The 25,369-nt window shown below is 36.9% G+C and overlaps 2 protein-coding genes across 3 annotated transcripts; one reads left to right on the top strand and one right to left on the bottom strand.

Moving 5' to 3' along the window:
* On the top strand, nt 1-19,505 carry LOC133307596 (rhodanese-like domain-containing protein 8, chloroplastic). Of its 2 annotated transcripts, XM_061508131.1 has the most exons (9): nt 1-392; nt 740-793; nt 1,358-1,507; nt 1,786-1,948; nt 8,022-8,113; nt 8,474-8,577; nt 18,414-18,686; nt 18,824-19,042; nt 19,188-19,505. In XM_061508131.1, exons 1-8 carry the CDS (start codon nt 87-89, stop codon nt 19,020-19,022), a joined length of 1,341 nt encoding a protein of 446 aa, XP_061364115.1. In that variant the 5' UTR covers nt 1-86; the 3' UTR covers nt 19,023-19,042; nt 19,188-19,505. The 2 variants fall into 2 exon arrangements, with proteins under 2 accessions (XP_061364115.1, XP_061364114.1); XM_061508130.1 differs by having other exon boundaries at nt 18,824-19,505.
* A 4,049-nt stretch (nt 19,506-23,554) lies between these two features.
* Nucleotides 23,555-25,153, bottom strand: LOC133307599 (uncharacterized). The gene is made up of 2 exons (XM_061508139.1): nt 24,642-25,153; nt 23,555-23,914 (listed from the first exon to the last, which is right to left on the bottom strand). The coding sequence occupies exon 1, from the start codon at nt 25,064-25,066 to the stop codon at nt 24,656-24,658; it is 411 nt and encodes a 136-aa protein (XP_061364123.1). The 5' UTR covers nt 25,067-25,153; the 3' UTR covers nt 23,555-23,914; nt 24,642-24,655.
* Between the last annotated feature and the right edge of the window lie 216 nt (nt 25,154-25,369).

Below are 25,369 nucleotides of genomic sequence, written 5' to 3'. Positions count from 1 at the left end.
AGGGTTGGGGTTGGGCTGTGATAAGAAATTTTGGTTAACAGTAACAAGTACAGCTGATTCACTGAGTTGTGGTTCAAAGGTTGAGGATGAGGTGGTGCAGTGAAGTTATCACGGTGTCCGGTGGTACACTTGCTCCTTCCTTCCGCAACATAAGTGTCGTGCTCCAATTTCATAAGCCTCTCTTCAAATTCAAATTCAATGACTCCTTTTCTTCTCTCTCTGTTACCCATCGTAAGCTGTTGGTGGTGCCCAGTGCACGAGCACGAGCACACCCTTCAAGTTCATGTGGCGATTTTGATTTTGGTTTTGTGGTTGTCAATTTCTACCATTTTGTGTTCATCAAAGACCCACAAGCAGAAGTCGCCAAACACCTATCTTTCTTGGAGCTGGAGGTTCGCTTTCATTTTTCTTTTTTCTTTTTTTTTTGTCATTGCCTTTTCTATTTTACATTGTTTTTAGGTGCTTTAATTTCCCAATCAGCAAGTGCTTCGTATATACATACATGCTTGAACAATTTCATACTATCTACATACTGAGCACAGTAGGAAGTATTGCCGTCACTAAAGCATTTTCTTCATAAATGCATTCACCGGTATGTGCATGCTCCAATAATGGTTAATTTGATATTATTAGTTGATAATGACAAGGAGTATAACATGGGATTTCAAGCTCACGGTTCGTCCCAAAATTCATTGCGAATTCCACCTTTCCCCAGCTATAATTTTTGGTCTTTTGACAGGGTCTCGACATCAATGGAAGAGTCTATTTGAATGAACAAGGGATTAATGCGCAGGTTATTTTTACTTTTACCACTGTACTGGTTCCGCATGAGTATTTTCAGATAGAGAGATATATTTTCTTATTTAACCTGAGTGGAAAACGCCAAGGGTGATATCCAAGTCTCAGCTTTTATTTTGAACATTTTGAAAAGCGAACTTTTCACTCACAATAACCATCTTTTACATTAAACATCAACAACATCTTTATTCCAAATTAGTTGGGGTTTGTTGGTTTGATGTGATGAACCCAAATGTAAAACAAGCAGGGATTGAGAGAAAAGAAGCGGAAAGAAAAAAGAAAATAATGTTAATAATAGAAGAAGAAAAAAAAAAGTAGAATAAAAATAATGTGAAAATAAGATAAGAGAGAAAAATAAAAAAATAGATAAAAGGAGGGGAAAATAAAAAAGAGGAAAAAATAACTAAATAAATAAAGGAAAATTTTGGGGGCTCCAATCCTTTTGCATCATAACTATTTACTTGACATATTACAATTTTTATAAGAGTAGCTACTAGTCTTCCTTATAGTGTTTCACAGTCCAAATATGTCCTGCTGATGATGTGATATATTACTACAGTATAGTGGGCCATCAAAAGATGCTCTGGCTTATGTCAACTGGTTAAGAGAGGATAACAGGTTTTCTGACATCCTGGTTCAGATATCTCCATCAGAAAATGGACATGCCTTTCCAACTTTGAAGTTGCGGTATAAGCCTTCATTAGTACAGGCAAGCCATATTAGTATGCTGAAAAATCTTCTCTTACAGATTAAGCTCATTAGCATTGGTTGGCTGTATTGTTATTTTTCTTTTTCTTTTTTTCATGCTATGATCCATTCAAAATTGCTTTCTTTCTTTTCCCCCCCAAGTCTTATCTACTAGATAGGATTTCCCTGTGCTGGAGCTTTATAACAAGTAACTATGTTTATTAGTTTCTTTATGTTTAGGATGAATAGGTTGTGGCTTTATAACAATACTATCAACTAATGACTTTCATTTGTCTACAGTTTGAAGGTGGCATATCACATCTTCCTTTGCTTGATCCTTCAATGCGGGCAATACCTTTAACACCTTCAGAATGGAGAAATAGATTGAAAGCAATCAATAAAGCTGATCTTACGTCCAAAGATTATCCTAACAGAAATTACATTCTATTGGATGTGAGAAATGGTATAGGTTCTATAGTTCCAAAGTGAATGTACCTTTATTTCCTTACGTGAATTTAAACCTTTTTTTCTTTTTCTGTTTCCTATGTTCTATTTTGATTGGGTTTCAGACTGTTTGGCGCTTGAAGCAAGTGCCTTATGTTAATTACATCTCTTCTCTATAGAGGAGGTCCTGAGTTTGCAGAATTATCATTATGAGATAATCATGATCTGGTAACCTTCTCGACACTGACCAATTGTGAATGGCTTGCCTTATTATTTGGAAAATTTGCTAATTCACAATCCTTAATGGGAGAATTATCCGATAATTTACAAGAGTGAACTCTTGATACTAACTTCTATTCAATATGACTGTTGAAAGAGAAAATAATGGAGAGAAATCGTGTGATGAGCTGAACCCTTGATCTCTTATTAATAGCTTGACTACAATCAATCAATGGAGTAATTAGGAGTTAATTAGAAGCTGACTTACAGCCTAATAATCAGGAGCTAAGTTGAAGCCTAATCACTAGCTAATCAACACAGTATAGTTGACTATATATTCTAACATAATTGCTAGTATATAATATTCTAACACTCCCCTTCAGGTTTGTTACAAATAATCGCAACCAAATCTAGCCAAAAAGATCCCAAGAACTCAGCAACAAATGTAGGAATAAGACCAAATAGCAGTAACGTGTTGTGAACACACGTCCAAACAGCAGCAGATCCAAACAAATGATAGGTTGGAATGATATACAGTCAACCAACCCCTTGGAGTGGTGGAACCAACACACAAGGGGTTGATTAGACCAGAAAAGGGCCACTAAGCATCTCTATTGAAGTCTCTATAGGAAAGGGTGGCACCAAAAAATGGACTGGAAAATACTCAGTTCAAATAAAATAAAAAAAAGAACACGCACCGCTGGATGAAGGAAGTCACAATTGGTTACTTCACAGTGCATGAGAATGGAGGCAACAGCAGGACCTCTCCGGAATTGAGGCATGGCTGGGGAAAAGGCTGCTGGAACGGAATTGAGTTACAGCAAATAGCTTGGACATGAATCGAATGGTGGAATTGGTACAGATGGCTAGAGAGGAGCTCTAACCTGCTGAGAAGGTGGAACTGTGGCAGATAAAGGCCAGGGAATGGCCATAATGGTGTACATGCAGCAATTTGTGAAGAACTGGACAGACGAAAGGTTTAACTCACCAGCAAGGTGAAACCTCCCAGAATCCAGTGGCCAACAAAGGCGGCAGGAACCAAGTATCCTGCGGGAATGCTGCAACCGACCCAAAATGGGCAGGGCATGGCCAGAAAAGCAACCACGGAATGTTCTGTGGTGGTCCCGTGCAAATTGCACCTGAGAAGTGCCTTATGCGTTAGCAAATTGCCATAAAAGTCGTCTAAGAGTGATGGCCCGTGAATGTTTTCCAGCAATAATCTTCCACTTTACATGCAATCATAAACTGCCGAATGGAATGGTAATGTCCGTTTTGCGAAATAGTGATTGAAACAGGGAGAAACAACAATAGCAGCCGCGGATGAGTGCTCTGGCTATGAAACCAACAAGATTTCAATAAGGAAAATGATAATAAAGGTATGGGATTGAGCTGCACGGATGAGCATACCTTGTATGGAGATAATTTGGCCGGGAAAGTGGCTGGATAAAGGCAAGTGACTGGGACAGTCACTGAACAATTTGAGACAGCCACAGGAAATTAGAGAAGGATGAAATCAGGCTCCAAACCAAGGAGTTCCATATTTTGGGAAGCTGGCAATGGAATAGGATTAGGTCATGGAGGATGTTATTACTCTGATACCATGTTTAAAAGTGTTGTAAACATGGAAAGTATCTATAGTTATTTGTTTCCTTATTTTTTGGGATTTGAGTTTATTCCTTTGAGCCCATTAACCTCTCTATATACTATAACCTTTTGTACATGTTCAATATACAACAACAATAATATTTCATTTTTCTTTTCAAGTTGGCATCCGAGCTCTCAACCTGGGAGCCTCTTTTGCTTTTGCAGCCGTCGCCTTGAGTGCGGAACTTTTTTTGACGATCTCCGGTCACCTCGCCGCCATTGGATTTATTTTTTATTTTTTTCTGGGGACCTTTTGGATCAAGGAGACCATAGTTCATCTCAGAATTTCCCGATCTATTGATCTACATAAGTTTCATGACCGAATGAAAACCCACGTGTCTCCAATCCTATGTACAAGCTTCAGCCGACCGTCAAGACTCTATTTGACCATTTCTTCGACGACTTTTCATCTTCGGCTTGTGGTGCTGCTATTTCTCATCAGGCGATCGCTGTTGTGGTCACCTAGCCGTCCCGTCAACTCCAGGGCATGGAGGGTGGAGTTGGTAAGGAGCAGGGTGAGTTATACTATCTCATTCCAATTCGGCCACTTTTTCGGCGGTTTTTCATCTTCCCGCGTGGTGTTGCGGTTTCTTGATGGACCACCGTGGTAGTGGTAACCCAGCCATCCTGACTATTCCATAGTATGGAGGGTGGAGTTGCTAAGGAGTAGGGTGAGTTGTACTATCTCATTCCAGAGCATGCTACAAATGATACCAAGAATCAATTATTGATGACTGTCATCTGTTTACTCTAGTATCTCTGATTTGTCTCCACCAAAACTGCCCGGGGCACCCTTCATTTATCCTACTGAAGAGAATGTTTCCTTCTTTGTTTCTACATTAGTTAATTGACTCTTTCCATTGTGATTTTGTGAGCTTGCACAACACCACCATGTGTCTTTTCCTTCAAGTGCAATAAAAAGTATTGAACCATTTACTCTTCTTCATTCTGATGCTTGGCGCCTTTCTAAAGTGTAGAGTGTTTCATGTGCTAAGTGGTGGGTTTCTTTTATTGATAATTGTAATCGGGTTGCATGGATAATTTTTATATGAAAGACAAGTCAGAAATACTAAATTTGTTTATCCGATTTTATTACATGATCGAGACATAGTTTGGTAAAAGAAACAATCAAGATATGATAATAGAATGGAGTACGTTAACCAACGACTGTCACAATTCATTTCAGACAAGAGTATGATTCATGAGCTCACATGTGTGGATAACCCTTGACAAAACAGGGTTGCTAAAAAAAAAATTGTCACTTGGTTGAAGTAACCAGAGCATTTCTTTTTCAAACATCTCCAACTCTTATGGGGAGAAGTCATGTTAAATGCAGCCTATTTGATCAACTACTTACCCTCTCAGGTTCTTGGTCATGTAAGTCCTATTAATTTCATACCTCCTTCTTTCCCTCTGTTCCAGTTATGTAGAGTTTTCAGTCTTGGGTCTTTAGACGTGTTGTTTTTTTTCCATATTTATAAGTAGCACAGGAGTAAACTGAACCCCCGAGCTCTTAAGTGTGTCTTTCTTGGTTATGCTCCCGACAAAAAAAGGTAAAAATGTTATCATCCTCTGAGTCGTAAGTTTTTTGTCTATATGGATGTCACTTTTCATGATGAGTCCTTCTTAACTCGTCTTCACGATCTAGAAGCTTCATCCATTTTCTACGAGATTGAGTCTCACTTTCCTTTATCTTAGCCTCCTAAGTCAAATTATTTTGAATCTGGTCCAGTTACTACTTTACATGATAGTGAGCAAGAAAGCTTATTTGATGAGGCTGAGACTGGTAGTTCATCTGACATCCCCCCCCCCCCCCGCCAAAAAAAAATCGACAGAAGGCTGAGACACCTGAATTATTGTATTAGAGGAAGAAACAACCGACACTACCCTCCTCAGCAACTACAATCGTTTGAACCACTGGTAAGTACTGAATGCACTATGAATTTTGTTCCTAAGTCTAATATTATAAATCTTGATAACTAACCCATTGCTTTAAGGAAAGGGAAAAGGTCTTATACCCGTCTTATACCCAACACCTTATCTCTAATTATGTTTCTTTGAAGAACCTTTTTGTGCAGCATAAAAGTTTAATTTTTGCACTCGATTGCATTTCAATCCCGAAATCAGTGCATGAAGCATTAAAATATTAGAATTGGTTCGAGCCATGCGTGACAAGATAAATACCTTGGAGAAAAATAAAATATGAAAAGTTGTTGATAGGCCAAACAGAAAGAAAACAGTCGGTGCAGATGAGTGTATACTCTGAAATATTTTCTGATGGTACTCTCGAAAGATATAAGGCTTGATTAGTAGCAAGGGTTACACATAGACTTATGACATTGATTATGAGGAAACGTTTGCTCCGATGGCCAAAATGAACTCCGTGAGAGTTCTGTTATCCCTTGTTGCTTACTTTGATTGGGACTTGAACCAATTTGATGTGAAGAATGCCCTCTTCAATGGTGAGTTAGAAGAAGAAGTTTATATGGAGATCCCGTCGGGATTTGACTCCACAAATGGAGGTAAAAAAAATTTAGGTTAAAGAAGATGTTGTATGGGTTGAAGCAATGGCCACGTGTTTGGTTTAGAAAATTTAGCAAAGTTATGGTGTTATTGGAATACAAGGAGAGTCAAGAAGATCACATACTTTTATTTAAACATTCCCAAGGAGGTAAGCTCACTATTCCTTTAATTTATCTCGATGACATTGTTATAATAAAGGATGATATAGTTGAAAAGTGTGCTTTGCAAGAGAGACTAATTGCTAAATTTTAAATTAAAGATCCTGGAAAATTGAGATATTCTCTTGGGATAGAGGTTGTCCATTCAAAGAAGGGGTTCTCTATTGTGAGCGAAAGTATGTTCTTGATCTCTTTAAAGAATGCAGGAAAACTTGGGTGTAAACCTTCCAGTACTTTAATTAAACAGAATCACAAACTGGGAAGCGAAGAGGATAACCCTCCAGTTGACAAAGAACAATATCAACGATTGGTGGGAAGATTGATATATCTAGCTTATATTAGACTTTATCTAGCTCATGCAATTAGCATTGTTAGCCAGTTCATACACGACCCAAGGGGAAAACATCTGCAAGCAGTGGACATGATTCTCCAATTCTGAAAGCCACACTAGGCAGAGAGGATTGCTATTCCAGAGAAGGGGAAGCCTATCCTTAGAAGATTTTACAAATGCCGATTATGTTGGGTTTGTGACTAATCGACAGTCTACCTCGAGCTGTTGTACATTTCTTTGTGGAAAACCTAGTAACATAGATGAGTAAAAAACAAAATGTGGTTGCTAGGTCGAGTGTAGAGGCAGAATTTCAAGCCATGACCCAAGGGGTTTGTGAATTGTTATTGCTGAAAATCATTCTTTTCTTGATGATCTCAAGGCGAGATGTGAAGGATCTATGATGTTACTCTATGATAATAAGTCAGCCATCTGTATAGCACACAATTTTGTCCAACATGACCGAACAAAATATATTGAAATCAACCGCCACTTTGTCAAGGAGAAACTAGATAGCGGATTGATCGCTACTTCATATATTCCTTCTCGTCGTCAACTAGCTGATGTCTTGACCAAGTAACTTTCTATTGACAAATTTCAAGAATTTACTAGCAAGATGAAAATGATAAATATTCATTCCTCAGCTTGAGGGGGAGTGTGTTGTAAATATGGAAAGTATCTATAATTATTTATTTCCTTATTTTCTACGATTTGGGTTCATTCTTTTAAGCCCATTGCTCTCTATATATTTCACTTTTTTTTTCAAGTGAAAGTTAGAATAGTTGAGTGAAATTGTGTGTATGGGCTACACACTTCATCTCTTATTTATAGCTAGGAGTAATCAAGGGGGCATTAGGAGTTAATTAGAAGCTTAAGTTTCTAACTATTCTAACAACAACCAATGAATGGCTTCATTTGACATTTGTGGTCTTAAAAGGAATTTTTTTTGTCTCATATCTGACGTAGTGTCTGTTTTCTGGAAAATTTTAAATTGATCCGGGACTACCATGGTCCTTTGATTCAAGGGCTACCATGGTCATTTGTGCTCCTGGAGCACTACAAAATTTCTCTTGTTTTCCATGTTCTTTGTTGATATCTCCAATTCATGTTTTCAAAATATCTATTTGTGTTTTCCCCTTCTTTTAATATTATTTTAAAATATTTATCGTTTTCGTGGTTATAAGTTTTGAGGATGAATATAGTCTGTTGCTGTTAATCAGGTTATGAGTGGGATATTGGACATTTTCGTGGGGCTCAGCGACCTAATGTGGACTGCTTTAGGAGCACTTCATTCGGTCTGTCTCAGGAAGAGGTCAGGTCATTATTTGATGTTTCAGTGACCTAATATGGACTGATTGGGATTGATATGCTGTCATGATAAGCTGGAACATGCCATCAAGTTGTATAACTTCTTTGTTTAATCAAAGTAATACCTATAATCATGGTATCTTGCATTGGTTCACAAGAAAAAAAAAACATTGTTCTCATTTGTTAAATTTTCTTTTGTGGCGTTCTAGCTGCCAATTTTGGTTTCATTTAAACTACTTTTCTCATTTGGTCAAGGGCTGAATTGGTTTTTGCTTAGATCTTAGGTTGGGATCTGTGAATCGCTGGTTAAAAGTTTTTGAGGTTTATCTTTCCATTATGGCTATTGATGTTCTCCTCTTTTTAGATCACTGTTTCAGATCCTTTATCAAATGTAGATAAAGAAAAAACAAACATATTGATGTATTGCACTGGAGGCATTCGCTGTGACGTATATTCTACAAGACTAAGGTAAATTATTATTTCATTTTTTTTTTCCTTCTGCTTCTTTTGGTGCTGTCTTTTATTTTTAACATTAACGTAAACAATATCTTTATCCCAAAGTAATTGGGTCAGTGACAAATGAACCCAAATGAAAATTACTAATAGATTAAAGAAAAAATAATAAAAATAAAATTGAAAATAAAATATAAATAACATTAGACATTTTAAAAATAAAATAAAATTAAAAAAATAGCAATAAAAAATTAAAAAGAAAAATAAAATAAAGTGAAAATAAAGATACATAAAAGGAAAAATACATAAGAGGAAATAGAAAAGAAAAAAAATAAAAATAAATAGTGATAAAAAAAGAAGAAGAAAAAAGAGAGAAGAAAAATTAAGAGGAAAAAAAAGAAGTAATAAAGGAGAGGTTATGATGCACTCTACAATTCTCATTAAAAAAAACTCATACTTTTTCCAGTTAGAACTGTATATCTTATGACTTCCAAGACATGGTCACATATGTATTAAATTCTATACATGATAATATGATGCACACTACAATTCTTTTATCTGAAATAGCGGTTTACTCTACAATGTATACTTTGCATAACCATACAAATTTAATTTAACCATCAGATTTGAAATTTATTAAACTTTAAGATGATTTATGGTATAAACTATAAATGTTGTAAATGCATCACCCATTTTGATCATTTTATGATACGTAAGTTGGTATAGATCTTGGCAAAAGAAAGCTGGGTGCCAAGACAAAATGGTACTAGTATAGAAATTGGGTTAGTATTTTGTACTAACAGTAGGGGTGTGTACGGTTTGGTTCGATTTGGTTTTTTATACTGAAACGAATTGGAAAAAGTGGTTCAGTTCGTGTGAACCAAACCGGTTTTAAAATGTGGTTCTTGAACTGATTTGGAAAAAATGTTGGGTTTAAACTTTAATAAATAAAGTAATTAAAAAACAGGAAATGAAGGGTTTATGTTATGAAGAGGTGTGTCCCTAGGAATTTGTTAGTGGATAATTATTATGCTTAGAGTTACTAGGTAACCTTTTAATTGTTTTAGTCATTTGCTATTAAATAGTACTATGTAAACCATTTCAAAAAGGACTTGGCATATACAGTAATAGAAAGAGGTATTGATCAGAGAAAAAGAACTCCTCGTGTGTAAATTTGTGTGTTTGAGCGTTGGAGAGAAACACCATTAGAGGACCTGTGAATTACAAATTGGTATCAGAGCTTGAACCAATGGAGAGGAACAGTCTGCCAGTGCTCCGTCTGACAAAGATGAACTATGAAAATTGGAGCATCCAAATGAAAGCTCTTCTAAGAGCCCATGATAGTTGGGAATTGGTGCAAGATGGGTTCGTAGAACCAGAATCGACAGTAGGATACTCAGCGAATCAAATCAGACAGTTGAAGGCATCAAAGACAAAGGATGCAGCAGCACTTTGTATAATGTTTCAAGCTGTTGAAGAAATTGGTGGCCTTGAGAAGATAGGAGAGGTGACAACAGCAAAGGAGGCTTGGGATATTTTGGAGACGGTTTATAAAGGAGCTGATCGTGTGAAGCAGGTCAGACTTCAAACTCTACGAGGAGAGTTGGAAGGCATGAAAATGAAGGAGACCGAAGGAGTGTCAGATTTTATCACCCGGTTTCAGACCGTGGTGAATCAGCTAAAGCGGAATGGAGAGGCCCTGCCAGACTCCAGAGTGGTGGAGAAGATATTGAGATCATTGACAGACGACTTTGAAAATGCGGTGTGTGCGATTGAAGAATCTAAGGACTTGTCTACGCTCTCTGTTGATGAGCTAGCAGGTTCTCTTGAGGCCCATGAACAGCGCAAGAAAAAGAAGAAGGAAGTGACACTGGAGCAAGCACTCCAGTCAAAAGCAAATATCAAGGAAAAAAAGGCGCTCTACTCTCAGAATGCCCGAGGTAGAGGTCGTGGAAGAAATGGACGAGGGAATGGCCGAGGTGGTCGTGGCCGAGGTCAGGAGACAAGACATGAGGAGAAAGCTGAGTCTAGTCATCAAAACTGAAGAGGTAGAGGACGAGGCCGGGGTGGAAAAGGCCGATGGACAAACCAATCAAACGTGGAATGTTACAAATGTGGGAAGTATGGACATTACTCAAGAGATTGCAACTCAGATAGATGCTATAACTGTGGCCGAGTTGGGCATTTTGCTAAAGATTGCCATGATGAGTAAAAGTTTGACGAGACTTCAAACTTCGCTGCAGAAGGAGAAGCAAGAGATGGAGGAGTTCTTATGCTAGCCCATGGTGAAACAAGTTCAAAGAATGAGACAGAGTGGTACCTGGACTCTGGTGCCAGTAACCACATGTGTGGTCACAAACATTTATTTAAAGAATTAAGAACGTTGGAAGCAAATCATGTGTCTTTCGGAGATGCATCGAAGATAGATGTAAAAGGCCGAGGTACGATCTGTTTCTTGCAAAAGGACGGACAAGTTGGTACAATTTGGGACGTGTATTACGTGCCTGAACTCAAAAGCAATATTCTGAGCATTGGACAGTTGATGGAAAAGGGCTACTCGGTTTTTATGACAGACCGAGTTTTGCTGTTGAAAGACAAACAAGGGCGTCTGATAGCCCGAGTTCAGATGGAGAAGAATAGAATGTATAAGTTGTGCTTGAGTAGCTTGGAGGACGGCTGTTTGCAAGCCGGAATCGAGGATAAGATGGAATTGTGGCATAAACGATTTGGACACCTTCATTATGGTGGTCTGACCGAGATGATGAAGAAGAACATGGTAGTGGGACTACCAAAGAGTAACTCTGAAGGAAAATTTTGTGAGGACTGCGTATTGGGAAAACATGCGAGGAGCCCGTTCCAAAGGATGGCGAGATACCGGACTAGGCAGCCTCTTGATTTGATTCATACCGACCTGTGTGGACCCATTACTCCGGGGTCCTTCAGTGGTAAGAAGTATTTTGTAACTTTTATTGATGATTTTAGTCGAAAGACTTGGGTGTATTTTCTAAAGGAAAAATCCGAGGTGCTAGAGGCATTTAAAAGGTTTAAAGTAATGATAGAGAATGGTACTGGGAGGTACATCAAATCGGTCCGTTCAGACCGAGGTGGGGTGTACGTTTCGACAGCTTTCAAGAAGTATTGTGAAGAACATGGGATAAGGCGGTTCCTGACCGCACCGTACTCGCCCCAGCAGAATGGAGTAGCTGAGAGAAAGAACCGGACTATCCTGGATATGGTCCGATCCATGTTGAAGACAAAGAACATGCCGAAAGAGTTCTGGGGAGAGGCCGTACAATCTGCAGTGTACGTGCAGAACAGATGTGCATATTCAAGCTTGAATGACAAGACTCTGCAGGAAGCATGGAGTGGTTTGAAGCCCTCAGTGGGTCACTTTAAAGTCTTTGGGAGTGTTGCGTATGCACACATACCGGATCAGTTGAGGACAAAGCTAGAAGATAAGAGCAAGAAGTTTGTGTTCATTGGTTATGACGAGTAGACTAAGGGATATAAGTTGCTGGATCCTGTCAATAGAAAAATACTGGTTAGCCGAGATGTGAAGGTGAATGAAGAAGATGCTTGGGACCGGAGTAGTCCATCCGAGGTGAATGTTGAACCCGGGAAAAAGACAATTGAGGTCGGACAACCCTCGACCCGCATTCCAGAAAATCCAAATGATTCTGATAGTGAAGAAGAGTTGAGACAACCAAGGATGAGGAGTCTACAACATCTGTATGATTCCACCAGTGAAGCACACTTGGTATGTTTGTTGGCAGATTCTGAAGAAGTGAGGTCGGCATTCTTAAATGGAGTACTCGAGGAGGTGTATCTGGAACAACCTCCGGGATTCATGAAAGCCGGACAAGAAAGAAAAGTGTTGAGACTGAAGAAAGCTTTGTATGGGTTGAAGCAGGCCCCAAGAGCCCGGAACACGAGAATTGACAATTACTTCAAGAAGGATGGACTTGAACAATGTTCGTATGAACACGCACTGTACGTAAAGAAGAAAGGAGGTAAAATTCTACTTGTTGCCCTATACGTTGATGATTTGATTTTCATGGGTAATAATGAAGGAATGATTCAAGATTTTAAGAAGAAAATGACGAAGGAGTTCGAGATGACGGATCTCGGTCTGATGAGATACTTTCTTGGTTTGGAGGTTAGACAAGATGAATCCGGGATCTTCGTCTCTTAGGAAGCCTATACAAAAGGAATTTTAGAGAAGTTCAAAATGAGTGATTGCAACCCAGTTTCAACCCCCATGGAACCCAGCGTTAAACTTTCAAGATATGTTGGAGGAGAAAAGGTAGATTCGAGTGTTTATCGTAGTATAGTTGGAAGTCTGAGGTACTTGACGTGTACGAGGCCGGATCTGTGTCTGAGTGTTGGAATAATAAGCCGATTTATGGAAGAGCCGAAGTATACTCATTGGAAGGCAGCAAAGAGAATTCTAAGATATGTGAAAGGAACAATTTCTCAAGGACTTCTTTACTCGAAGTCTGACAAGTACAAGCTGACAGGCTACTCGGATAGTGATTGGTGCGGAGATGTGGATGACAGAAAGAGCACGGCTGGCTATGTATTTTTTATGGGAAATACGGCGTTTACTTGGGTATCGAAGAAGGAACCCATTGTAACTCTATCTACATGCGAAGCCGAGTACGTAGCTGCTTCGTGGTGCGTGTGCCATGCAATTTGGCTGAGAAATTTATTGAGCAAGTTGGAGCAAGAGCAAGTCGGTTCAACTGAGATCCGGGTTGACAACAAATCAGCGATCGAGTTAGCAAAGAACCCGGTCAACCATGAAAGAAGCAAGCATATTGATGTCAGATTCCATTTCATCCGGGATCAGGTCAAAGAAGGAAAGGTGGAGCTCAGTCATGTGGCAAGCCGAGATCAAGTTGGAGATATTTTCACGAAGCCCCTACCGACGTTGTCGTTTGAGAATTGCAAGAAGAAGATGGGAATGAAGGACGGTAGAGATATTAAAGTTTAAGGGGGAGTTTTGTTGAGTTTAAACTTTAATAAATAAAGTAATTAAAAAATAGGAAATGAAGAGTTTATGTTATGAAGAGGTGTGTCCCTAGGAATTTGTTAGTGGACAATTATTATGCTTACAGTTACTAGGTAACCTTTTAATTGTTTTAGTCATTTGGTATTAAATAGCACTATGTAAACCATTTCAAAAAGGACTTGGCATATACAGTAATAGAAAGAGGTATTGATCAGAGAAAAAGAACTCCTCGTGTGTAAATTTGTGTGTTTGAGCGTTGGAGAGAAACACCATTAGAGGACCTGTGAATTACAAATTGGTATCAGAGCTTGAACCAATGGAGAGGAACAGTCTGCCAGTGCTCCGTCTGACAAAGATGAACTATGAAAATTGGAGCATCCAAATGAAAGCTCTTCTAAGAGCCCATGATAGTTGGGAATTGGTGCAAGATGGGTTCGTAGAACCAGAATCGACAGTAGGATACTCAGCGAATCAAATCAGACAGTTGAAGGCATCAAAGACAAAGGATGCAGCAGCACTTTGTATAATGTTTCAAGCTGTTGAAGAAATTGGTGGCCTTGAGAAGATAGGAGAGGTGACAACAGCAAAGGAGGCTTGGGATATTTTGGAGACGGTTTATAAAGGAGCTGATCGTGTGAAGCAGGTCAGACTTCAAACTCTACGAGGAGAGTTGGAAGGCATGAAAATGAAGGAGACCGAAGGAGTGTCAGATTTTATCACCCGGTTTCAGACCGTGGTGAATCAGCTAAAGCGGAATGGAGAGGCCCTGCCAGACTCCAGAGTGGTGGAGAAGATATTGAGATCATTGACAGACGACTTTGAAAATGCGGTGTGTGCGATTGAAGAATCTAAGGACTTGTCTACGCTCTCTGTTGATGAGCTAGCAGGTTCTCTTGAGGCCCATGAACAGCGCAAGAAAAAGAAGAAGGAAGTGACACTGGAGCAAGCACTCCAGTCAAAAGCAAATATCAAGGAAAAAAAGGCGCTCTACTCTCAGAATGCCCGAGGTAGAGGTCGTGGAAGAAATGGACGAGGGAATGGCCGAGGTGGTCGTGGCCGAGGTCAGGAGACAAGACATGAGGAGAAAGCTGAGTCTAGTCATCAAAACTGAAGAGGTAGAGGACGAGGCCGGGGTGGAAAAGGCCGATGGACAAACCAATCAAACGTGGAATGTTACAAATGTGGGAAGTATGGACATTACTCAAGAGATTGCAACTCAGATAGATGCTATAACTGTGGCCGAGTTGGGCATTTTGCTAAAGATTGCCATGATGAGTAAAAGTTTGACGAGACTTCAAACTTCGCTGCAGAAGGAGAAGCAAGAGATGGAGGAGTTCTTATGCTAGCCCATGGTGAAACAAGTTCAAAGAATGAGACAGAGTGGTACCTGGACTCTGGTGCCAGTAACCACATGTGTGGTCACAAACATTTATTTAAAGAATTAAGAACGTTGGAAGCAAATCATGTGTCTTTCGGAGATGCATCGAAGATAGATGTAAAAGGCCGAGGTACGATCTGTTTCTTGCAAAAGGACGGACAAGTTGGTACAATTTGGGACGTGTATTACGTGCCTGAACTCAAAAGCAATATTCTGAGCATTGGACAGTTGATGGAAAAGGGCTACTCGGTTTTTATGACAGACCGAGTTTTGCTGTTGAAAGACAAACAAGGGCGTCTGATAGCCCGAGTTCAGATGGAGAAGAATAGAATGTATAAGTTGTGCTTGAGTAGCTTGGAGGACGGCTGTTTGCAAGCCGGAATCGAGGATAAGATGGAATTGTGGCATAAACGATTTGGACACCTTCATTATGGTGGTCTGACCGAGATGATGAAGAAGAACATGGTAGTGGGACTACCAAAGAGTAACTCTGAAGGAAAATTTTGTGAGGACTGCGTATTGGGAAAACATGCGAGGAGCCCGTTCCAAAGGATGGCGAGATACCGGACTAGGCAGCCTCTTGATTTGATTCATACCGACCTGTGTGGACCCATTACTCCGGGGTCCTTCAGTGGTAAGAAGTATTTTGTAACTTTTATTGATGATTTTAGTCGAAAGACTTGGGTGTATTTTCTAAAGGAAAAATCCGAGGTGCTAGAGGCATTTAAAAGGTTTAAAGTAATGATAGAGAATGGTACTGGGAGGTACATCAAATCGGTCCGTTCAGACCGAGGTGGGGTGTACGTTTCGACAGCTTTCAAGAAGTATTGTGAAGAACATGGGATAAGGCGGTTCCTGACCGCACCGTACTCGCCCCAGCAGAATGGAGTAGCTGAGAGAAAGAACCGGACTATCCTGGATATGGTCCGATCCATGTTGAAGACAAAGAACATGCCGAAAGAGTTCTGGGGAGAGGCCGTACAATCTGCAGTGTACGTGCAGAACAGATGTGCATATTCAAGCTTGAATGACAAGACTCTGCAGGAAGCATGGAGTGGTTTGAAGCCCTCAGTGGGTCACTTTAAAGTCTTTGGGAGTGTTGCGTATGCACACATACCGGATCAGTTGAGGACAAAGCTAGAAGATAAGAGCAAGAAGTTTGTGTTCATTGGTTATGACGAGTAGACTAAGGGATATAAGTTGCTGGATCCTGTCAATAGAAAAATACTGGTTAGCCGAGATGTGAAGGTGAATGAAGAAGATGCTTGGGACCGGAGTAGTCCATCCGAGGTGAATGTTGAACCCGGGAAAAAGACAATTGAGGTCGGACAACCCTCGACCCGCATTCCAGAAAATCCAAATGATTCTGATAGTGAAGAAGAGTTGAGACAACCAAGGATGAGGAGTCTACAACATCTGTATGATTCCACCAGTGAAGCACACTTGGTATGTTTGTTGGCAGATTCTGAAGAAGTGAGGTCGGCATTCTTAAATGGAGTACTCGAGGAGGTGTATCTGGAACAACCTCCGGGATTCATGAAAGCCGGACAAGAAAGAAAAGTGTTGAGACTGAAGAAAGCTTTGTATGGGTTGAAGCAGGCCCCAAGAGCCCGGAACACGAGAATTGACAATTACTTCAAGAAGGATGGACTTGAACAATGTTCGTATGAACACGCACTGTACGTAAAGAAGAAAGGAGGTAAAATTCTACTTGTTGCCCTATACGTTGATGATTTGATTTTCATGGGTAATAATGAAGGAATGATTCAAGATTTTAAGAAGAAAATGACGAAGGAGTTCGAGATGACGGATCTCGGTCTGATGAGATACTTTCTTGGTTTGGAGGTTAGACAAGATGAATCCGGGATCTTCGTCTCTTAGGAAGCCTATACAAAAGGAATTTTAGAGAAGTTCAAAATGAGTGATTGCAACCCAGTTTCAACCCCCATGGAACCCAGCGTTAAACTTTCAAGATATGTTGGAGGAGAAAAGGTAGATTCGAGTGTTTATCGTAGTATAGTTGGAAGTCTGAGGTACTTGACGTGTACGAGGCCGGATCTGTGTCTGAGTGTTGGAATAATAAGCCGATTTATGGAAGAGCCGAAGTATACTCATTGGAAGGCAGCAAAGAGAATTCTAAGATATGTGAAAGGAACAATTTCTCAAGGACTTCTTTACTCGAAGTCTGACAAGTACAAGCTGACAGGCTACTCGGATAGTGATTGGTGTGGAGATGTGGATGACAGAAAGAGCACGGCTGGCTATGTATTTTTTATGGGAAATACGGCGTTTACTTGGGTATCGAAGAAGGAACCCATTGTAACTCTATCTACATGCGAAGCCGAGTACGTAGCTGCTTCGTGGTGCGTGTGCCATGCAATTTGGCTGAGAAATTTATTGAGCAAGTTGGAGCAAGAGCAAGTCGGTTCAACTGAGATCCGGGTTGACAACACATCAGCGATCGAGTTAGCAAAGAACCCGGTCAACCATGAAAGAAGCAAGCATATTGATGTCAGATTCCATTTCATCCGGGATCAGGTCAAAGAAGGAAAGGTGGAGCTCAGTCATGTGGCAAGCCGAGATCAAGTTGGAGATATTTTCACGAAGCCCCTACCGACGTTGTCGTTTGAGAATTGCAAGAAGAAGATGGGAATGAAGGACGGTAGAGATATTAAAGTTTAAGGGGGAGTTTTGTTGAGTTTAAACTTTAATAAATAAAGTAATTAAAAAATAGGAAATGAAGAGTTTATGTTATGAAGAGGTGTGTCCCTAGGAATTTGTTAGTGGACAATTATTATGCTTACAGTTACTAGGTAACCTTTTAATTGTTTTAGTCATTTGGTATTAAATAGCACTATGTAAACCATTTCAAAAAGGACTTGGCATATACAGTAATAGAAAGAGGTATTGATCAGAGAAAAAGAACTCCTCGTGTGTAAATTTGTGTGTTTGAGCGTTGGAGAGAAACACCATTAGAGGACCTGTGAGTTACAAAAAAAGGGTTCAGTTCTTGAACCAATTCAAAAAAATGTAGTTCTTTTGATGCGATTTGGATTAGTTCACAGTTTAGTTTGGTTCATTTGGTTTCTTTCTAAACCCTAACTAATAATACTACTACTTGACCTAATTATTAGTATAGCTAGTATCTTCGGGTCAGTAATTTGTAAACATTAGTATGCACCATATCAATATAATCTTACATTAAAAGTAGTCCTTTTTCTCTTTCTTTCTTTTTCTCTTCCTAAGATCTATATCTTTGTTATCAAAAAAAAAAAAAAAAAGATCTATATCTTAACAAAGTTCATTTACCCCTCTGTCTCCTTATATTATTACGCCAACCCTACCTGTTGTCTTTTCTCTTGATTAGGAAAAATGGTTTACTCGTGGAAATGATGTCACATCCTTTTCCCCCCGCTTTTCATATTGCTAATTTTGGTGTATTTCTTTGATGTCATATGGCAGGCTGCAGGGATTTCAGAATTTGTATACCCTGAAGGGAGGTGTTTCTCACTATTTAAAGAACGAAGGTCCGGCAGAATGGGTAGGAAATTTGTTTGTATTTGACTCCCGTCTGTCTCTCCCTCCTCCTGTTTACTATCCACAGGCTACAACTGAAGCAGAGACGATGCCAGTTTCTGGATATGATAAGTTTGCAAAATGCTACATATGTAGTTTGGAAGTCAGTGAATTGAGACATAGGAACTGTGCAAATCTTGACTGTAATCTGCTTTTCCTGTAAGACTCCTTTCTCTGTTGCATGTCTTCTTTTTAACGGAGACGAAACCTGCCTTTCTGCATTTGGTGATCTACATTTTGCTGTCAATTTGAAATAAAATTCATTCATATCAAGCATGCTAACCTTTGTCTTGCAGATGCTGCAGAAAATGTGTAAAGGATCTAAGAGGATGTTGTTGTTTGAGTTGCACTACGGCTCCTCGGCTTAGACCTGTTTTAAATGGAGATCAGAGATACAAAAAATGGCACATCTACCGTGATATGGATTTGCAAGGCAAGATGGAAATTTCAACTTTAACCCCCTCATTAACTAAAGCAGCATACCATCATAAGTAATGGGAAAAGCCATGCTTCTGGTGAGGACTTCCCTGCACTGCTATCTATTTTCTCTCAATTTTTACCTATTTTCCTGCTATGCGTTGGCATGTAATTGGAATAGTTCAAGTTATTATAACTGTCAATAAATTTCCTTGGATTTGGCTATTTACTTTTTATTTACAGGAGGTGAAGTATTTTGAATTGAAAAGTATGCTGTGCAATGCACCCTTGCCTATAAGTGTCTATTTTGACCTGTCGTCACACGCAATACGTCTTAATAAACAAAGGCTGTCACAGAAACATACTGGAAATATAACCATGTAGAGAGTTTGCGATATGAAATTATAAAATTTCATGTAGTGTATGTTGTGGGAGAATTTGTTTTTCCTGTGACCTCACTATGATTCTATTCCCCATGTAAACTTGCGCCTAACTTCGTTAGAATCTGCCATCTTAGTTTCCATTTTATTTTAAAATTATTTCTTGTTTGATATTTTAAATTATGCAATGCACAAAGCATATATTATATTATTAATGTGTTATAATTAATTATTAAGCTTTATGATTTAGAGTATAATTATGTATGAATATTTTAGTTTATTATTTGTTCAATTATTAAAAATCATTGGAAAGATAATATCAATTTATATGATCTGATACGATTGCTTTATGATTGGAAGTTGGGTGAAAATATCATACATGAAATTGACTTCGAAACATACAGATGGAGTTTTTGAGAACTTGGAACGATATGACGTCAATTTCAATATTAATATAATTTTTGAAATACAACAACAGTTCATATTTATTTCAATAAAGTTAAAGTTGTTATGCTTCTTTTTATGCATTTTTAAACATTTAACGATATAATTTTACTCCATTTGAAGTGGACCGTCTCTGCATCATCCCCTTCAGCCGGAATGTATTTGGATTTCGGAGATTGTCTGACTTGGCCTTTATGATGCTAAAGGAATCTTTACTTAAAAGTACTGAATGACTGGTAAAGGATTGGGAGTATCGGGAAGTGGTTGCACGTCTTTGCAATCATGTTTGAATTTCATGTGAAAGGAACTCCGAAAAATTGATATACAGGAGAAAATAAAGATTTTCTTATGGCCAATTTTCAATAATAGGAGACTGGAGCTGCGGTGTTGTACGGGCTTATTCGAAAAGGTTCAACCTTATCTCCGGATGAAATAGATTAACGATAGATCCTTCCAACATCCTAAGGACCTTTGAAACAATTCAACAATATCTCACAATAACGTTAAAAATAGAATTAAATTCCTAAAAATAACTTGATGCTCAAAATGTATAGAAAAATGGCTAAACAGAAAGTTAAGACTTTATAAAAAAATAATTATCTGATTCTCAATTTTTAATTATCAAAATAACAAAATTCAATCCGTAGAATAAGAGTTATAAGCATTATTTTATATACTAACTACAAATTAATCTAAAATTTAAAAATTCAAAATTCTAAAAACAACGAAAATTCCTAACATAAATATAACATAACAAACTTCTAAAAATAAATAAATAATCATAATTATTTAAATCATTCAAAATGCGACTCAAATCTTAGATCTTTAATGATGTCAAATGTGTTACTTTTCTTTTTTTGCCAAACAAATCACAATCATATATGCTGCTTTATTGGAACTTGAATTTGATCATAATTTGTTATATTTTAAATCACTGTTTCTTTCAATAATTGGGTCATACTTATGGGGCCACAACTCTTATTGACTCTGAATTTTTTGAATCAACTAATATAATACCCGTGCGATGCAGGAGAAAAAAGATCAAAAATTTTGTCGTCCTCTGTGATTGGTTAATCGCACTGCAAATCTTATACTTACAAAAAATTGTGTTGTTATTTGTTCTATATTTCAAGTGAAAAAAATTACAGCATTGACACAAAATTTTGCAAATATCAACCACAAACAGAAATCTGTTATTTAGAGGGATAATTAATTTTGCATACAACTACATCATAATACACCATAATACGTTATAATACACCATGTTAACATGAGAAAGGGATATAAAAAGAAAAATGCGTACAAATCATTGCTAACTATAATTATTATTTGCAAGCATTTGTGTCTTTAGTATTTGAAATTTTACAAATTTGTATTTACAAAAATTAAAATCAGATTTAGGAATTTAATTATAAAAGAAGAAGGATGAAATTTTAATTTCATTATAAACATGTGTTTGTGGGTCGGCCCTCCGGGCCGAGTCCAGTTTGCCACCTCTAACTATCAGCATGTAAAAGGTTTTTATATTTATCCACAAAAAAAGATTTTTATAGTTGCGTCTAGGTTTTTATATTTTATCTCAGAAATGAACTTTCATTTACTACAATCAGATTTATAAAATAGTAATAAATAATTATTTTTTTTGCAAGGATTTGTGTCATTAGTCTTTGGAATTTCACAAATTTATATTTACAAAAATTGAAATCAGATTTAGTAATTTAATTATAAAAGAAGAAGGATAAAATTTCAGTTGAATTATAAAAATTTATTAGCGGGCCAGCCCTCTGGGCCGAGCCCAGCTTTCCACCTCTAACTGTCAGCGTTTTATATAAATAATTTTTTTTGCAAGGATTAGTGTCGTTAGTCTTTGGAATTTCACAAATTTGTATTTATAAAAATTGAAATCAGATTTAGTAATTTAATTATAAAAGAAGAAAGATAAAATTTCAATTGAATTATAAAAATATATTTGTGGGCCAGCCCTCCGGGCCGAGCTCAGTTTTCCACCTCTAACTGTTAACATTTTATATAAATAATTATTTTTTGCAAGTATTTGTGTTAATTACACTCTTGCAATAAAAAAATGAAAGTTTAATTTCTTTCTTATGTACTAAATAAAAATTTTCATTTTTATAATTCTTAAATTTTAAAAAAAAATTTAAAGAATGACAGACGTCATTTTTTATTTAAATTTGAAATTTAATTCTTTTTATATTAACTATACATATTTTTTTATATAATTTTTTCTATTTTAATTTATGATTTTTATATATATTTTTAATTGGTTATACATGTATATTTAAAATTTAAATTTATTTTTTGTAAAGTATAAATTGTGTCATTTCTTTTTTTCTTTTAAATTTGAAATTTTAAATAATTTTTATCGACTATAAATGTATTTTTATAATTTTAAATATTTTATTGTTTAATCTATAAATTTATATTAAATTTAAATTTATTATATATATCTCTTTTTACACTGCAGAAACATTAAATGTTGAACTATTTTTCACCTATCAAATTCAAAATTTAAATTTAAAAGTTAGAATTTTAAATATTAAAAAAATTTCTCAATCAATAGACATAATAATAAATATTATTAATAAACTTAAATTCCTTCACAAAAATTAGTGGAAAACATGTATAAAAAATCGTGCATATTCTCCAAGTAATAACTTCTAGTTATTCACTCACGAGATAGAAAATTGTGTTAATTACACTCTTACATCAAAAGAATAAAAGCTTAATTATTTTTTATATATTAAATTACATTTTTGTAGTGATTAAAGTTTTATAATTTATTTTTTACAAAATGATAGATGTCATTTTTTATTTTATTAAAATTTAAAATTTAAATTCTTTTGAATTAATTATAAATATTCTTTAAAAAAATTTATTTTTTCGTTTAATTTATAATTTTATATTTTTTGAATTGGTTATAAATATAAATTTAAAACATTTACGTTAAATATTTTTCTTAAAAAAATACTTGTATGGAAATTTCTTATCGTTTTGTATTATTTTTGTACCGAGTGTCACAATTATATAACTCCATTGATAATAGATACTAATGCATTCACTTGTATTTGATTGCAAACTTTAATTATAGCATACGTTATTTGACCATTAAAATCATCAATAAATTCAAATGTTGAAAGTTTAGGGAATTGATATTCATTTTAATTTTATTCCATCAACATATATTAATGAACTTTTCAACGAACTAAATGAGGATTTTTGAACATATTTTTTGTATTAAATTAATATACACTTTTCAATAAATATTATTATTCTTATTTTTATGTAAAAAATAATGAGATATTAATACAATTGTCTGCCACTAATTAATGTTGAAATCTTTTTCTACCTATATTATGTTTAAAATTCAAATTTTGAAAAAGTAGTGTGGGTATTTTTTTTTGGTAAGCAGTAGTGGGGGTATTAATATAGATGTTTGCCACCAATTAATGCTGAACTTTTTTTACTCCTATATTAAGTTTAAATTTCGAATTTTAAAAATTAGTGGAATTTTAATAGCCCTGGCAAATACCAATGCAAGAGTTAGTGAGATCTTAATTGAGTTTTTAAATTTAAAGTTAAAATAAAAATTTGAAAAGTTTTTATAATAGAAAACATTTCAAATTCCTGTGAGTGTGAACACAAAGCTGAAAATAATTTAGAAATTTGAATTTGATTAAGTTGAAATAATAATTATTTTCTGGGTACAGAAAATAAGAGCCCCAAACACAACACAATGAAGAATCACTCTGTAAAAAAAATATGAAATTAATATGTTATGCTATTAGAAATTTATCTATCGGTTACAAATTCTTTTTCAACAGCATTTGGGGTCAGAGAGGTCACGTGCATGCAAGGTCTAACTGCTGACTATAACCTTCAGAGATAGGGGGTCAGTGCCCCAGTAGGATCAATCCCAGGATGGGGTTTTAAAACACTGGTTAAAGGGGTTAATCATTGTAACTCAGAGAGAGAGATAAAATTACACATGATTCTACCGTAGCGTAGTAGCATAATATTGATTCATTCAAAATATTCAAAGGTCGAACGTGTATCCAAACTAGAAAACAGAACACATTACAACACCGTAAGATGGCTGCATGCTCAACTACTCCCTTGCACACCTACCTACAGTAACGATCAAAAAATAAATTACCAAGGATCAATAGCAGAAAATATAACGGTAATTTTGACCAACCAAAGCGTCGTCCATAGATATTCTCCGCATATGGTATCAACCAAGTAATGTTAACAAGTACTTATCAGATAACACAAGCATAGATTACACAAAGAAAACTCGATTGCAAATTACTAATCTGATTATTTAAAATTAGAAGACTAATAATGGGTGCTGTTAATTGTGATTCTTATTACAAACATTGGGTATACAAGACATGAGAAACAATTGAATCATCTAAACAAGAATGCAAGTGGATATATGCGCAAGCATAAGCAGTAACAGAAATAAACAGGTCCAATAGCTTGGCCTCATTTATAGTGATTTTCCAGAGCCTATCTAATATGAATTAGGTATGTTGTTCAGAATAGACAAGAAACTGATTCTAGGAACAAGAGGAAAGCAAGCATTCATGAAGATGCTTGGTGAGGTAATAGAAATGCCTAAGTCTAGCTCTTGCTCTTTACATGAATTGGTGACCAAGCCAACTAGAAGAGTAGCGATGGAAGCAGCTCCTTAGCTTAAGAGGGTTAAATGGGTTGTTGGAATGAATTAGTAAAGATATTTCATATGTGCAGGGAAGCAATTGAAACAGAGAATTACAGTATGGCTAGAATTTTAATTTTTCCTTCAAATTGAAGATAAAAAGTAAATCAAAAAAAGAGTTATAAATCTTACAATGTGTGAGTGAGTCATTTACAGTAACGATCAGCCTTCTTCTTGACGCGATCATCGAGGGCATCCTCAACGGAGTTGAAGTTGGGTTTGGGTTGGTAACCGAACTTCTTGGATTCAACCGGGAAGAGTTGTTCGTACTTCATTCGCTTCGCCGCGTCAATCGTGTAAGCCTCTGGCTCTGCTGATTCTGATCCCTGGCCAACAACCTCAACCTGACCCTCACCCTCACCCTCACCCTCACCCTCACCCTCACCCTCACCCTGTTGTTCGTTGTCTTCTTCCTCGTTAGGGTTAGGGTTAGGGTTCTTGTCCTTCTTCAATTTCTTTTTATTTTTCTTCTTGTCAATGGTTTTTGTGCGGGTGGCGAGTTTTCCTCCTTTGAATGCTAATCTGCCTCCTTTCACCCGCTCGTAAGGATCCGACATGATTCCCAACCCACAACGCAACTCTTCCTCTCTTAACTCAAAACACTATCTATTCTGACATATATCAATGGAATTGAATAGAGATTCCATATGACAAATGGATAAATTTGTCATTCCAATACTTTGCTTCTTTACTATATATGGGCTTAAGATCCCATTTTCACCACCAGGCGTAGACCAAACTCAAAAAAGTGGGGCTTTTGGGCCCTATTAGTTCCTATTTTGCGAGAAGAATTATAGTGCTCCTGTCCCATGAAATTTTGGATGCTCCCTTTCTCAAACCTGCGCCGGGGTGGGGATGGG

This window comes from Gastrolobium bilobum, unplaced genomic scaffold (assembly GCF_033153095.1).
Source record: "Gastrolobium bilobum isolate Gb01-03AN ecotype WA unplaced genomic scaffold, APGP_CSIRO_Gbil_v1 utg7663, whole genome shotgun sequence".
Lineage (NCBI taxonomy): Eukaryota > Viridiplantae > Streptophyta > Magnoliopsida > Fabales > Fabaceae > Gastrolobium > Gastrolobium bilobum.
Note: the sequence above shows the minus strand (reverse complement) of the source record. Positions and strands in the feature narration are given on the sequence as shown.